The sequence below is a fragment of the Schistosoma mansoni genome, chromosome 2 (genome assembly GCF_000237925.1).
Source record: "Schistosoma mansoni strain Puerto Rico chromosome 2, complete genome".
Lineage (NCBI taxonomy): Eukaryota > Metazoa > Platyhelminthes > Trematoda > Strigeidida > Schistosomatidae > Schistosoma > Schistosoma mansoni.
The window spans coordinates 14,867,687-14,884,596 of NC_031496.1; the positions used below are offsets into that span (position 1 = coordinate 14,867,687).

General features: G+C 33.4%; 1 protein-coding gene across 1 annotated transcript in view; it reads left to right on the forward strand.

Annotated features, from left to right (window-relative positions):
* The window catches only part of Smp_181140 (hypothetical protein), a gene marked incomplete at both ends in the record, with an annotated part of 32,031 nt that overhangs the window by 12,326 nt on the left and 2,795 nt on the right, over positions 1 to 16,910 (forward strand). Inside the window, 6 exons of the mRNA XM_018795800.1 lie at positions 1,333 to 1,783; positions 3,563 to 3,736; positions 4,059 to 4,242; positions 7,688 to 8,137; positions 14,162 to 14,455; positions 15,195 to 15,410. Coding sequence (XP_018650076.1) covers positions 1,333 to 1,783; positions 3,563 to 3,736; positions 4,059 to 4,242; positions 7,688 to 8,137; positions 14,162 to 14,455; positions 15,195 to 15,410 — 1,769 coding nt within the window. The remainder of the gene's footprint in view (positions 1 to 1,332; positions 1,784 to 3,562; positions 3,737 to 4,058; positions 4,243 to 7,687; positions 8,138 to 14,161; positions 14,456 to 15,194; positions 15,411 to 16,910) is intronic.

Below are 16,910 nucleotides of genomic sequence, written 5' to 3' on the forward strand. Positions count from 1 at the left end.
TAGAATAGACACTGGGTGGGAATCTAGTGTAGATATTCGTCTAAGATAAATTAACGTCCCACATACGTGTAAGAAGTAAAAGGACTGTTATAACCAGAAACCTCTAAAGTTATAACCAGCATCCTCTCTCTCTCTACGTTTATAACAATTGGCGACGGCATACTTCCGTTTATAACAGAATTATTGTTATTGATGGCTTTATTCAATCAATTACATAAGAGACGAAATGATTGGTCGATCAGTTTCACTGATTAATGGATAATGAACTTTTGTTTTTCGTTCACATTGTTTTCACTGAATTGCTGAGAAAAATCTCATTCGTATAAATTGTTACCACAGTTACTATTAATAATAGCTATAAATCTATAAAATATTGCATTGAATTAACTCGTAAATTTTCTTGGTATTTATCTAATGAAACATGTTTTTTTAATTAAATTACATTTTTTTAGTAATTTACATATTTGTTCAGCTAAAATTGTCAACTATCACGTGATTTGAACCGTAGGGACCGATTAAAATTTGTCTGTTTGTACTGTTGCGTTACTCTAACCAAAGTATTTTGAAAATTATAATACATTTTACTGATTAAATATAAACGAGAACTATGAGCAAAACTATCTTATTCTTATAAAGGAATGTAATATTCCATTGAAGTTATCGATAGATCAACTTATCCAACCTTTGAGAAATTGAAACCTACATTTAGCTCATAAAATTAGAAACAAGGTTTGAAATCAATTATTTTTATTTTATAAAATGGCTGTCCCTGAATACTTAGTGATAGAGTTATTATAATGGTTATAAAGGTATCCATACAAAGAATTATGAAGCTGATCTGTTTAGTTCCATAAGCCAAAAAAGGGAGTGTCAATTTTATTGAACGAAATTACACTATTTTCAGTGCTGCAATAAAAATGAATCTTGGATACCACGACGTAAAAATAGTGGAAATATCGGCTATAGTTTTGAATTCAGTACTACTGAATCTGATCTAAAAAGCATGACATAATAATATTAGTCTAGACTAGCTGGAAGTCTAAGCAAAGTTGACAGGTATCTAACAAAATATCAATAATGATATAGAAACCTAATTTAGTTTTCAACAACATAAGTCATCTGTAAATAAATAGTTACATGTTAAACTGCTTCAACAAAGAATGATATGACATCATTTATTTCACACTTTATATTCCTCAATTTCATTAAGTCCTATTAAACTATATTTACATATTGTTTAGTTCACTTTTTCTGTTTGTATATATTTAATACCATAATTTGATTGGAAATTATGTCAAACTTTATTGAATTGTCTTTCTTTCAATCATTTAGCCCTTTAGCTGATACTAAAGATGATCGGATGTTGTTTTACAATTTATCAACTATTCAATTAAATAATTTCCTAGATGAACAAAGACAAAAAGCTTCAAGTATTAAAATGATATTAAATGAAGAGGAGATAAATGATTATTCATCGCCCAAAATGGATTATTCTAATATTAAACGATATCATACAGATTTAATATCATCTGAATTCGATAATCGATATAATGAACCACAACAATTTCGTCACCATGATCATCATCAACAATTAACTAATTTAATTAAAACTGAAACATCTTCCAGTGAGTTTATTATTCCACAAGATAACTCAGATTCTAGTGATTTAGAAAATAAAGGAAGTGTAACAATCTTAACAGTCCGATCTAATAAAAGGACTCCTAGTCGATATGGTGAACAGAATAAGTGCCACTCAAAACTTCCGAAGTGGATTTCTTTGCCAGTAAGTTGATTATATATATATATATATATATATACAACTTTAGCAAAATTTCAATTTCAAAAACTATTTAATGGTGGTTTTAACAGGCATAATTTGATTTGCTTGAGATGGTAACAGCTTTCACACGTAAGTATGTTTCAATAATTATGGTCAGCTTCCAGAAAAGTCCAACTACGATATCTCATAGGTTATGTTGTGAAACCCTACGAGTAACGTTTCAAATTTTCGATCAATTATTTCTTAAGGTATTGATCATACCTTACGTTCGTGAATATTAACGAGTTTTGGAAAGAATAAGATCGATTTTGGCTATCACTTAACAGATTGACGTTTTTTCTCAATTTGGGGCTGCTCGGAGTGTGTATCCTTGACCCCTCATCCGGGAATCGAACCGATAATCTTCGGTCTCATGCTTGAACGCCTGGACTCTAAACCTCGGAGACGGTATCAGACTACTGAAATTAAGATGTTGGTTGCTGGTTCATTGGTTTAGAGGTTAACCGTTCAAGCTCAAGACTGAAGGTCCTTAGCTCGATCTCCAGATGCAGGGTCAAGGATAAACATCACGCGGAGACTCTTGCCGAGAAGAAATGGTCATCCAAATTTTTATAGGCAGTCCAATTAAAGTCAGTTCATGATTTAAACAGCGGAAATATCACTATCTTCACAAATCTTCTACACAGATTTATTTTCATCAACTAACTACAGTTTGTTAAAATCCCTACAACTGTGTATTCGAAAACAAAGCATTAGTCTATTGCTTGATGCGACAATTTGTCTAAACAGATCATTTATCATGGGATCTATTTGAAACAGAATAGTTTGAATCATCTCATAGATATGCATTACTCTGTCAAACTTTATGACATCCGAGAAAACGATCGAAAAGAGAAATAAGTATAAAAGAAGAAAATAAATAAAGCGATCTTCAATAAGTAATGTTGTTTCGAGTATCTGAACAAAGATCAATGATAACTATGTTCATTCTATTGTAATTAGTATTCAGTAATGCCAATCACGCTTTTTCAGCTCATATGCTACATTTCAAGAACTTCAGCTGGAATATACTTTTAGACATGAATAACACCAGCTTCCTGAATAGATTAGTTCTAACGCTAACTACTCTTAATTTTTGTGAATATAATTACGGACTACCCATTATCACTTGTCGGAGTAGATTATATAACCCAGAAAGTTTACTGACAATCAGCCAAAGACCTTAGTGACGTATTTCTACATGGAAAGCCACATCCTCCTCCTCCAACAGATGGCTTCATTACTCAAATGAAGATGATCAATACACAACCACTATCTTTGCAGACAGTTATTCGTTTAAGTGGGCTGTTAAGCTACGTTATTTCCAACTGTTTAACAGTAACTTCAGTCAACTAACAAGCGTAGCTACCAAAGGTTCCGATTAGAAGAAAAGTAATATTTTATTGTTTAAACTAAATAAACTTCCAAGATATACAAAATTAACGTATGGTGGATCAATTTCATCTCATCTTGTTTAATATGAGTCTACAAATGCGAATGTACAACTTCAGTAAATGATTTAGTCAAAAGAATTTCCTCTCCGAATTATCTGTATTTAGATTCACTGACACAATAGGTTACTTTAGTTATCTGTGACGTCATGACTTCATAGATTTCAATTCACTTTTCATGTATTATTCACATAACCGATTACGATATTTAAAACAACTATAAAATGTGTGTTAGTATAATTGCTATTTTATTGTTTAAAATCTCGTCTATTTTCTAAATTTATGTTAATAGGATCTTGAAACCCATGAGCTGAGTGAACCAGAATTGATGTCACCAGAAATCAAAATAATTACTGTACGTACCCATCGGAATCACGAAAGCAAAGGCTATCAAAATAACTATGTTGATATTGCAGACACCAACTCTATTAATACTACAAGTAATCATAATAATTATTATGATAACGTAAGTGAACAGAAAAACTTGTATACCTTAATCATATTTATTCGAAGTTAAATTCCTTAAAAAACTGAGAACCATTGAAAAATAGGTAGCACATAGCAGTTTTATTTTCCTAGTTTGGAACCCTTAAGCAGTTTACACACGTATTCCCCAGACAGGTGATTGCTCTTACGATTTTCCATTAGCAATGTTTCATTTTTGTCAAAAGTTACCCAGCTGATATCGGTTAATGATGATGACCACGTTTCCTAAGTATACCTTCATGATCTATACTTAATTAAATGGTTGAAACAATCGTTGTTCTCTTTTGTTTTTTACAAATTAGACGGATAATCGTACCAACATTTCCGAATCAAGTACACCAGAAAAAGAACTAGTTCAAGAAAGACAAATAGAACAACAAGTACCTATCAACGACAGAACATCTGTAAAAATCAATACATTACAAACAGCAGAATCCAGATTGTTGACATCAAAACCTACAAATAATCAATTATTTGAACATATAAGTAAATTAAAAGACAAGATTGATATCAAAACTAGAATACATGATGATCCTGAAGGATTACTCAAAGTAAGAGAGATTATTTTTTTCATCATTCACTTTTCACTAATACACTGATAATTATATTGGAGTAAAGTTTATTTTTAGACGGCATCACCCTTTTGTAACTAGTTATTGATAACAGTTTATGTCCAATTACAATATCAGTTGTTATCAATTTCAATGGATAAATCATTTGCTTAAATAAAGATCTACTCGCTCAATAATAAATATTTTAATTCGTTTTTCAACATTGTTAATAATAAGAAAGGTTTTAGATGTGACTTTACCCAAGTATCGTATTCACTAAAATAATGACGAAGAGGAAGGATAGATTATGGGAGTTGTTTCACTTTAACCTAGATTACAGTCATATATTTATCAAGTTAGGTGTGAATTTATTATTTCACAGCCATGTACCGTGAAACATTGCTAGTAATATTTCATTATTATTATTATTATTATTATTAGATTTATAAGTTCTTAGATCAATAGGGCATTGTCTAACTGTCTTCCTATTACTTGTTGTTATACACTATCATACATTTCCAAACAATTGAGATTGCAATGATATCTAAATGTGTTTAGTGACAGTGACTGAGATCATTAGTTGGTAACTTCAGTTGAAACGTCTCAGATGCATCCACAACTGCTCGGATGAACTTATTTTTACCCCCTTTCGAGCTTAAACTCCAGTATATATTCACACATACCATTCCATTTTTTCCTTACGAACCATATTCTCTATGTTCAGTATTTCCTATCATTATTGCAACTACATCATTTCTATCTCATTTGTAATTCATCTGATTGTGCTTATATAAAACAGGCAACTTGAGCCAATACATAACAGTGCCAGGTTCTACATTGATGATGACTAATTGACAGGGTGACGGTAGATGATTGTCTATCTGTACAGAGAATCGGCTAAAATCGGCTAATACTCTCTACAAACTTATGACATTTTACTCTAATACTATCAAACGATAGTTTTAAAAGCACATCCTTGAAAGTGTGGGTGAAAAATCAATCATTTCACATCGGTATGATAATAAGCAAAGCATATGGTTGCATTTTTACAATTGTAAATATATACATATAAGCAGTTGTACATATATAGCCGCCTATTTGTTCAACTTTTTTATTTTAAATAAATATGTGCTTTCACTTTTTCTAAACATGAGACATCAAAGAACAAAATGTTTCATTACGAAAAATTTTTTTCATTTTTTTTACGTATTTAAAGATTTTTCTTTTCAAAAATATATTTATAGAAATTACTAATTTTAACAATGATATAAACTTCATAATTATCTGAGCTTGATTTACAAAATGGGAATTTTCTGTCAAAAATTAAATTTTATTTTTTTTGTTGTTGTTGTTGAAAAAAAAAATCGAAAATCTGAACCCACAACGATAAATCATTCTAAGCACAATGATCGTAAACTAAATATTATGAAGTGCTTTAAAATATTTAAGAAAAATTAGTTTATGTTTACTATCATTAGTTAATTGTACATTGAATGGATACTGATAATGTTGGCCCAAAACAGTAATGAAACTTTAAGAATTAAACTATTCAACTGAAAGAACTCAACACCATCAAACATATTAATTTAAGTTACACATATTTCATATCATTTCCAATAACTTTTTTCATTGATGACTATGTGTATTTGAAATTTATCCTTAGCTTAAATACACAACTCAATATCTCTTTATAATTATACGATATTCGTTTTTAATGATTGTTTTAAGAAATGTATTACTATATTTTAGGAATTATTGTACTCTATAGTGCCATAATTAGATTTAATGTGATCTGAATAAATAACTTAGTGGTTGAAATGTTTCAATAGAAATTGGTTAAAACTCTACTTCATCAAAAATCAGTTTTAGTAAACAAATAGTTTAGTGAACATAACATGGATGGGGACAATCGAGTGTATTTAAACACAGCATTACAGAATATCTCATTAAAATATGAAAACCATATAGTGAACAGTTAATTTGCAATATAACACTCAAATTGTCTCAATTTGACTGTTTCTTCTGCAAATATCCATCCATAGTCTCCGATTATAATTGTTCATGCATTTTCGTACCACTTGCGTGTCGTTCCCGTTCTCTCATTATCGATCTCCTACTGAAATACATTCAATGCCCGTCCATCGTAATATACTACTTATGTGGATATCAGTAACCCACACCACACTCGTCCCCCCTTTAAAGCATTCGTTCACGCGGTGGTTCTGCTCGGCGTGCACACCATCTTCTTTTACTGCAGTCTGTGCCAATCTCTCCGTCAAAATGTCGAGTCTGTGGTGCGCTGGCCTCCATAGCTCAGTCGACCTGCCGGGGCACCAACATCCATCCGGTACCTAGGACGTTCAACACCCGTACTCCAGCCTCCTGAGCCATTTACATCCGATGTCCTCCCAGCAGCCGTAAGTCCCACCGCTCGTCTTCGTCAACAGCACTTGCTACAGCCAACACCGCCCCGCCAGAACACTCCACTGAACGTTACTTCTCCGTACCAGACAGCCCCAACTAGCACCTCAACTCCAGACCCGCAGCGGCGTCCGCAAAACAGCACCCTTCCTCCTCCTGATTGGCAGCGACACCAAATGTAGTGAATAAGAACACAGGTGAGGACAACCGATTATGCTGTGGTGTGGTCTACTTATATCCACACAAGTAGTATATGGTGATGGTCAGACATAGAATGTATTTTGGCAGAAGATCGATAAGGAAGAAACAGGAATGTAGCGCAATCGGTACAAAAATGCATGAACAATGAAATTAGAGAACATGGACTGATATTTACAGAAGGAACAGTTAAGATTGAGACAATTGATTGTTATTTTGCAAATTAACTGTTTGCTGTATGATTATCAGAATTTAGTGAGATAGTTTGTAATTTGTGTTTAAATACATTCGATTGTCCTCACTCGTGTTCTTGTTCACTACAATAGTACCTGTCAATAAACCTTACAAAATGTAGTTCAAAGCAGATTACATCATTTTGTAAATAAGTTAAAATGGGATGTATTATACTTAATATTCATCAAGAATTTTAATACATTTATAAAAATATGAAACGTTATTAAACCATAAAAGTATTTATCTTGTTGTTCAGATGTTTAATTATAAATCAGGAATACAAAGTCACATTATTTATGAAAGATGATAGTAATCTGATATTTTATTATATTTTGATTAGAATTGTTATTTCTTAGTGGTATTATTCAATTATAATTAATGATTATTAATTACATTAATTAAATTTTAGAATTTGGATAAAACTATTACAAACCTTATTGCACAATTAGAGAATAATTCATATTGGTTTAATCAACTTTACGTTTCAAATAAATCTCAAAATCCAAAATCTATTATTTCTTCACCAGTAAAAACAATAGAGAAAAATATTGACGAAAAAAACACTCTAAAATCTTTATGGGAATCATTGGCGTTTCTAGATGAACCAGAGAAATCGTTTGATGGGTATATTGAAGACGGATCAACGTCATCTATATCAGGTTCTTCTCATTCAATTAGAGTTGTTGAAAAGACAGACATTTATACATGTGATAGTGATCAGGTTATCAAAACTACAGGTTGGAGGCAATTAGATTTAGCATTGATATGGCATTTGAACTATACCATACGTTTACTTGACCAAGTGTATCCAGATCACTTGTATGTAAGCAGTTCACAGATATTATTATCACCTCAGTCGTCTGTTTCTGATGTTTCTGACAAAACAATAAACAACTATACACCCAATGGATCATCGAGTTCAGTGCGTAACTCAGTTCATTCAGCTTGGTCTACCTTGCCTTTATTGGAACAGGTCAGTAATATTTTTAAAAAATGATGACCATCCATATTTGATTTCTAAGTATATTACTGTGGTGTGGTCTACTTATATCTATATAAGTAGTATATGGTGTGGGTCAGACATAGAATGTATTTTGGCAGAAGACCGATGAGGAAAGAACTGAAGTGAAGCGCAATCGTTTGGAAAATGCATGAGCAATGAAATTAGAGAAGAAACAGAGAAGATTGAAACAATTGGTTGTTGATTTGCAAATTGACTGTTCATTGTTTGGTTATCAGAATTTACTGAGATAGTCTGTAATTTTTGCTTAAATACATTCGATTGTCCCCAACCAGTGTTCTGTTCACTACATTACTACATTCAATATTAGGTCCTTGTCTTCCTAGCTCTCTCATAGATCTAAGAAAACGATATTATTCGCTGAATAACTAACAGTTGTCAGAATGGTCACGTAAGGCAACTAGTTTGATGTGCTGTCCGTTTGACAGAAATGAAAACTTCGCCTTAAATTGTCTTACTTGATCTTATAACCTTCAATTTGGACTTTTCAAACTTTACTGATACTAATATTAGGGTCCTAACTAAAAATGTACCAGTAATGTTTGAAACAAATATAAATGTACACTTTAAAGGTATCTACTATAGAAAGTAAAAGTCCTGATCAAAATTTCTTAAAAACTAATGTGTACGATAGATAAACTGATTTGTGTATCCGACCAACTGTCAATTATTTCATGTATCATTGTTCTGTCGGTTACGTTTGTAGCTCCTTCCAACCTACAGGTCCACAACTTAGCGTCACGCGTTCCATAATATCTCAAGATTAGACTATCCATCTCAGAGAACATTACACCAACAAAAATATCCAGCTTAACTGCAAATCTCCGTCATTTCGTGTTGATATATATATATATATATATATATATATATATATATATATATATATATATATATGAAATTACTTATTTTTTTAAAACTACAATGAGTTTTATGTGTGATTTTTATTTTATTTCTTTACTTAAATTATTGCTCTCTCATATTGAGTAACAAAAATACACAAACATGCATACAAATACACTAGGCAAACATATGCGTGAAAAAAGTGCACAATCTGTTACACATTCTATATGGTCGAAATCAATAATTGCATGTAATGCAACTAAATTGTTGTTGTTTGTATTTACAAAGACCAATGTAAACAATGAGAGATTAAAATTGACAGTGAGAATATATATACTATTATAATTATTACATTTAAGTATAAATAATCAATAGGTGATTACTAAAACCGGATCATATTTCATACTGGACTGCATTTATTTATAAGAATCCACAGAAAACACAATATACATAGAAAGTTTACTAACAAACATTAGTCGAACTTATTTTTAGAACAAGTAAATGGCTTCAACATTTATACATTCTTTAAAGTATACAGTTTGAGTAACACATTAATATACTAGATGGAAAGTGATCAAAGGCGGTTTTCACCGTTTCTTTAATTGAAAATTGTGAAACAAACTTCAAAGGTTACATATGTTGCCCATATTTCATCAAAGATGAATAGAACTTATTGCTTGTGTACTCTAGGGCTACCGATTGAGGATTTTCGAGATTAAACTTAACGTAATGGTAAGAGGGGACAATTACTGATAAAGGCCCCCCCAAAAAAGTTTAAATGCTTACGATATTCGTTAGGCAAGAAAAGCTATGGCTTGCTCCCAAGTGTTACACCAACTGAAACCAAAGTAGATATGAGAAAGGATATGCTCTCTTCGATTAGGGCATAGGCATCAACCTATGAAGTAATCTGTTATTATTGTACGCTTTTGAAGAGTAATTTGTTGTTCGTAAACGTAGCTGTCATTGTTTACAATGGCACAGAAGCATTCATATTTTTATCTTTCTCCCAATCTTTAGTACAATACCATTTTATGCATGGCATTACTCAATTTCATCATCTTTTTATGTATTACATTATATTTAGTTTTCACAAAGATTTGTAATATCATTACGGCTTAAACGGTCTTTATGTAGGTTTAGTGGTCAAAGACCATACGTGTTTGCTCAAATCATATCAATGATCAAATTATGATAGCGATTATTACTTACATACGCCTGTCACCCCTCGTGCAAGAGTATAGGCCAGCCACCAGCACTCTCTATCCCACCCTGCCCTGGGCAATCCTTTCCAGTTCCTTCCAGTTAACATTCATCCTTTTCATATCTGAATCTATTTCCCCGCGTAATGTGTTCTTTAGCCTTCCTCTTTTCGACTTTCCTTCCGGATTCAAAGTTAGGGCTTGCCTCACGATGCAGTTTGGTGATTTTCTTAATGTAGGTCCGATCCACTTCCAACGTCTTTTCCTAATTTCCTCTTCAGCTGAAAGCTGGTTTGTTCTCTCCTATAAAACGCTGTTGCTGATAGTATCCGGCCAGTCAATGTTGAGTATTTTGCGCAAACAACTGTTTATAAATACTTGTACCTTCTTGATGATGGATGTATTAGTTCTCCACGTTTCAGTTCCGTACAGTAGGACTGCCTTGACGTTCGTATTGAAGATTCTCACTTTGAAATTAGTTGACAGTTGTTTTTAGTCCCCTATGTTCTTCAATTGTAGAAATGCTGCCCTTGCTTTGCCAGTCCTCGCCTTTACGTCTGCATCCGATCCTCCTTGTTTATCAATGATGCTTCCTAGGTACGAGAATGTTTCTACACCTTCCAGAGTTTCGCCATCAAGTGTAATTGGGCTAGCATTCGTTCTCCTTGTTGTATTTGAGAATCTTGCTTTTGCCCTTGTGTATGTTGAGGCCTATTGATGCAGAGGCTGCTGCAACATTTGTTGTCTTCATCTGCATTTGTTCGTGTGTATGAGAGAGGAGGGCTGGGTCATCTGCGAAGTCCGAATCGTCTAATTGATTCTGAGATGTTCAATTTATTCCGTGCTTCCCGTCAGATGTAAAGGTCTTCATAATCCAGTCAATCACCAGAAGAAAGAGGAAAGGGGAGAGTAGATAGTCTTGTCTGACTTCGGTCCTTACTTGGAATGCATCTGTCAGCTGTCCTCCATGCACAACTTTACACTGTAGTCCGTCGTATGAGTTCCGGATAATGTTGACAATCTTCCCAGGAACCCATAGTGTCGAAGATGTTTCCATAATGTTTTCCTGTCTACCCTGTCAAACGCCTTCTCATAATCAATGAAGTTGATGTATAGTGACGAATTCCACTCAGTTGATTGTTCCACGATGATTCGTAGTATCACAATTCGGTCTTTGCACGACCGATCCTTACGGAATGCAGCCTGTTGATCTCGAAGTTGGGCGTCTACTACGTCTTTCATCCGGTTCAGCAACACTCTGTTGTAAACGTTTCCTGGTACTGACAACAGTGTGATGCCTCTTTAATTCTCAGATTTGCTCAGATCTCCTTTCTTCGGTATTTTGATAAAGTATCCTTCTTTCCAGTCCGTCGGCATTTATTCTTCCTCCCAAATCTTCCTGAATAGAAGGTGAAGCATGTTTGTAATTCCATATCTAACTCTATTGCTTCAGCTGGTATATTTTCAGGTCCTGCTGCTTTCCCATCCTTGTTTTGTCTGATGGCCATCGTGATTTCTTCGGTCGTTGGTGGAGTGACATCTATAGGGAGGTCTGTATGTGCTGCTTCGATGTCCTGTGGATTCAATGGGGTTGGTCTATTTAATCGTTCCTTGAAGTATTCTACCCATCTTTTCCTCTGTTCTTGAATCTCCGTGATCGCCTTCCCTTCTTTGTCCTTGACTGGTCTCTCTGGTTTACTATATCTCCCTGCTAGTTTCTTCATTGTATCATATGGTTGTTTCATATTCCCTTCTCTTGCAGCTTTTCCTGACGTCGTCACTAGTTCTCCTATGTATTTCTGCTTGTCGGCTTTAATGCTCTTCTTCACTTGTTTGTTTGCCTCTGTGTACTCTGCTTGTGCCTTGACTTTCTCTGCTCGTGTTCAACTGTTGGTGATTGCTGTCTTCTTGTTCTTTCTTTCTTGAATCTTGTCCAGGGTTCCCATAGAGATCCGTTCCTTACGGTGATGTTTCTTGCGACCCAGAACCTCCTGGCACGTTGAAATTAATACCTCTTTGATCCATTTCCAGTTGTCCTCCATCGTAGTTTCTTCTTTCAGTAGATCCTATAAAGCTTGAAACATGGTGTTGAGAGTTATCTTGAGTAGGTTGAGTTTGTCAGTATCTCGAAGGAAGGCTTTGTAATACTGTTCCTCCAGTTGTCCAGTGTTTCTTTAGCTTCAGTTTCATCTTGGCCACAACCAGGTGGTGATCTGAAGCTATGTCACCTCTTCTCCATCCTGATTCTCACATCTTCCATTGTCCTTAGGAATTTCTTGTTGATACAAATATGATAGATCTGGTTCTCCGTGGTGTGATCCGGTGAGATCCAATGTAGCTTTGCGTATGCGTTTATGTTGAAATATTGTGCCGCATATAACCGATTTGTTGAATGCACGTAGATTTGCAAATTTCTCTTCATTTCCATTTCTCTCTCCCAGTCCATGTCATTCCGTGATATCTTCATATCCTGTGTTGTTTATTCCGACTTTTGCATCTAGATTTCCCATCAGAATGGTGAGGTCCTTTCTTGAGCACTTCGCTATGATTGATTGCAGCCTCGAGTAGAACTGATCTTTATCATCGTCGTTGCTATCATTGGTGGGTGCATAACAATGGATAACATTCATTGTGATCCTCTCCTTCTTTGTTTTGAATGATGCTTTGATGATTCTGGATCCGTGAGATTCCCATCCTATAAGTGCATTTCGTGCTTCTCTGGACAGCACTAGAGCAACTCCCTGAGTGTGTGGATCATTTTCCTCTTCGTGACCAGAATACAGCAGCATCTCTCCCGTACCTAGCCTTTGCTTTCCAGCTTGTGTCCAATGGGTTTCGCTGGTTTCGAGTATTTCCAATTTGTAGCTCCTCATTTCCATTACTATTTGACTGGTCTTTCTGGTCTCCCACATTGTCCGGACGTTTCATGTACCAATAAAAATTGTTACTCAAGTTGTTAGAAGGGGCAACGGCCTCTTGACTTTCGAAGGAACTCAACTTTCATCCTGAGGCGTCACAATTCTCCATTTAATTCCCAGGGCAGAGTTTAAATTTTTTTCTGGTTGGCGTTTTTTTAGCAAGATTTGTTTCTACGGGATAGGTTCGCCAACCCCATACCCAACCTTCCTCCTTTATCTGGGCTTGGGACCAACAGTAACTCTAAAAGAGCTACAGACGGAGTTGTGATTATTAAGTAATAATAATAAGGTCAATCACCTATGACAACCGATGCAATATATACCATAATTAAAATTATTCGGATGTGTAAATATACTACTTACACAGATATATAGTTCATTTCTGTCTTAGGAATGTAAACGCTGAAAACGATATCACCCCTGAAAAAAGTGATGAGAACTATTGCGAACAAAATTTTGTTTTTGATGCAGCTATCTCGAACTTTGTGCATTAGCAAATCTCTAACTTAGAGAATTAAAAATTTTGAGCATAACTTCTTTGTTAGTTGACACTCACCAACAAGATGTTCTCCCAATCTTTTCATACTAATTATCACTTATATTTTAATTAGAATTAAGGAATAAATACCAAGGTATTAGTAAACTGTTAACAGATCAATTTTTGTATGTATTGTTTTTTGTTCCGTATGAGTTCTTTGCCATGAGACTAAACAATCCTATGAACTGGAATTGTCTGAACTCTGAAATTATTTTGTAAAAGAACTCAAAGAAATCTAATTTATGTTGCGGAAATAACGAAAAATGGGAAACATCTTCCTATATATCAAAACGAACATAAACATTTTTCGATATATATTCAATAAGTTAAGAATTCTATTTTTATATTGAAGTGACTTTATTTTGTAACAAATAAATAAGCATCTAAACTTCTGATGAAGAAAGATATTAATCCCACATTAATGAAAAAATTAAATTGAACAAAAGTGAAAAAGTCTCTATTATTGCTTTTATTATAGATAGAATTCTTTAATGAGGTTGAAAGCCTTTGTCAAGGAATTATTGACGATTTACAAACAGTTGAATCCAACTATTTATTGAAAGTTTGTGGTGATGGAAAACCATACTCTACTTTAAGGTTTACATGTTTTCTTTCGAAGTTAATTTGGCCTGTACAAAATAATAACAATATAACTATATCAGAGGAAATATCTTCACCACAAATCATTTTTGATCGTGATGCATTTCGTGAAACGTTACTAAGATTTTATGAAAAAGATGTGGTTCCTCGATGGTCGAAAGATATGGCTAATGGAGGTAAGAAATATTCAAATGTATGTTAACAAATTTGGAAATAGTTTTTGCATTTTCGAAACTCCATCTGAAGGATTTTTACTATATAAGCTACTTAAGACACATTATTCCTCAAAGTATACACAAATTTTATAGGAAAAAACGTCTAGCTCCATAATAGTAACTTGTACTTAATTAAATTCCTATTTTATTCAGATTGAGCACATATTTTGTTTGTGATTAATCAACTGAACTTATATTCATTAGCATATTAACACTGATGTATTGAATTATTATTATTGATTTCTGAGGTAGCAGTGCTAAATTATCACCTTACGCACTCAAGTTTTATATGTATAATCTACAGTTAATGGAACTTGAAACCCAGTTAACTGAAATTCCTAAAAGTGCCAAAAATTTTAAAGTCTTTTGTCTACCAGCTTGTGGTTATTACACCATACATAAAGTTATTTTTAATTTTCTATGCCTGAATATATGAAAATGAATCTCATTTCAGGTGGTTCGTATAGTAATTGATAATAATAGTGATAACCGCCCTCATACCTCAAACAGCTACAGAAAGCCTATTACGAAATGTAGATTGTGGACGAAATATCTATCCATATGAGCGTCAAGCTTTTATAATCTGAATTAAGTTGTTAATGTTGGTAGTTATAATATATGGGAAGTTTTAAAACAAAAAATAATATTTTTGGAAGCATTCAATTTGATTATACTTTCTTTTCTTTTGTTTAATCTCTAGTAATCGACCATTTTATTGAAGACGTGCTGGACCTTCAAGTGAATGGTTCTGAATTATCTACTATTCCCTTGACCCATTTAAATTTACGTCTAAAACTTTCTGAAAGAATGGAATCTACAGTCTTATCAAATCGTTTATCAGATCAGCATAATCGAGATCAATTAAAACAGTTTAATGTTTATTTTATACAACTACTTTCTTATTTAGCTGGACAATGTTAGTGAAACTTCACTCTACCTATTAATCTTATCTGTGCATATTAATTCTCTGGTAATCGTAAATACTATTGGTTTTAGAAAAAAGAAAGTTTTCATATAGCTTAGAACAAGACTGACGTAGGCATAAAGTATTTACAATAATTTAACTTCACAAAACAGACATGATGTAGATCACTTCTTTATTGCAAAGGCTATTCGCTAGAAATACCAGCTTGACCTAAAGGTACTACCAGTCTGAACTCATTAGCAGGATGTACGTAAAATTTTAATAGAACTTATAATTACAGTAGGATCCAAATTCATGTCATGCAGCATCACACTCAGAGATAATACCATCAAAGTATTTAGTTCTTGACTGACCTCACGCATGACTGAGATAGTTACGCTAATTGATCACCAAGTAAAAACCATTGTTTAATATGTTGTATAAATTTTTGGGATAATTGTATTAAATGATGAACATTTTAAATAACTGTTTATGTGTTCTGAGCTGGTGAAATTTTCGTCTACTTTTTATCCACTCTATTTGAATCAGACTACCGCACAATTGAAAAAAAGCTAAAGTTTAAATTCATTCAGTATTGTTTGTTTGAATCTTCCCATCGATGTGTTAGGACTGCAACTGGTCAGTCTCTAATTGGCATATGTGCATACTGTGCGTATTGCCTCGATATAGCCTTAATTCACAAGCATTGTAAGCAGAGATGGATAGTGGCTAGCAGTGGAATCCAGGACGCGCGTTTCGAGTCTCAGAGTGAACATCAACTCTGAGATGCAGGCACATTCAGCTGACGAGTCCCAAATAGGACGAAACGCGCGTCCTGGATTCCACTGCTAGCCACTATCCATCTCTGCTTACCAAAGCTAAAGTTGTTGAAAAAATCACCTTATTCATCATGTGTTCGGTTCTATTTTTGTATCATGATAACTAAAGTTTTGAAAACTTACTACACAAAGCCAATTGGTTGAAACTTGAAGATTATTTAATGACATTTTAAAATTACATACTTGCTTTTTATTTCTAAATAAAGTTATGTAGAGGTTTATAAAAGATGAAGTATTACTTTCTACGCTTTGAACAAGATAGAATCTTCTGTCTTTGTAGTTTGAAAAAAAACGAACACGGCGGTGTACGAAATCGTATCAAAATAACACATTTTCTTTTAGAATGCTCATTGAATCCTTGTATTTAATATTTTACAAAGTGAATAATAATTAGATCTCTGAATGACTTTTTATAATAGTAAAGAGTTAGAGATTAGCTACACAAGACAGTTTAGTATATCAATATTTCCAAAATAACACCTCTTTCAAAAATATTCTTTATTACTAATATAATAGTTCAAATGGCTTTCAAAAATATGCCTAAGACATTCTAAAATCTTATAGTGCATCTAAAACTAAAACAAATATAAAAATAGATATAACCTGCATTTTACACTTAACATTGTAGAGTAGATCCATTTAAACAGAGCATTATCGTGCTTGAAAGTGTTTA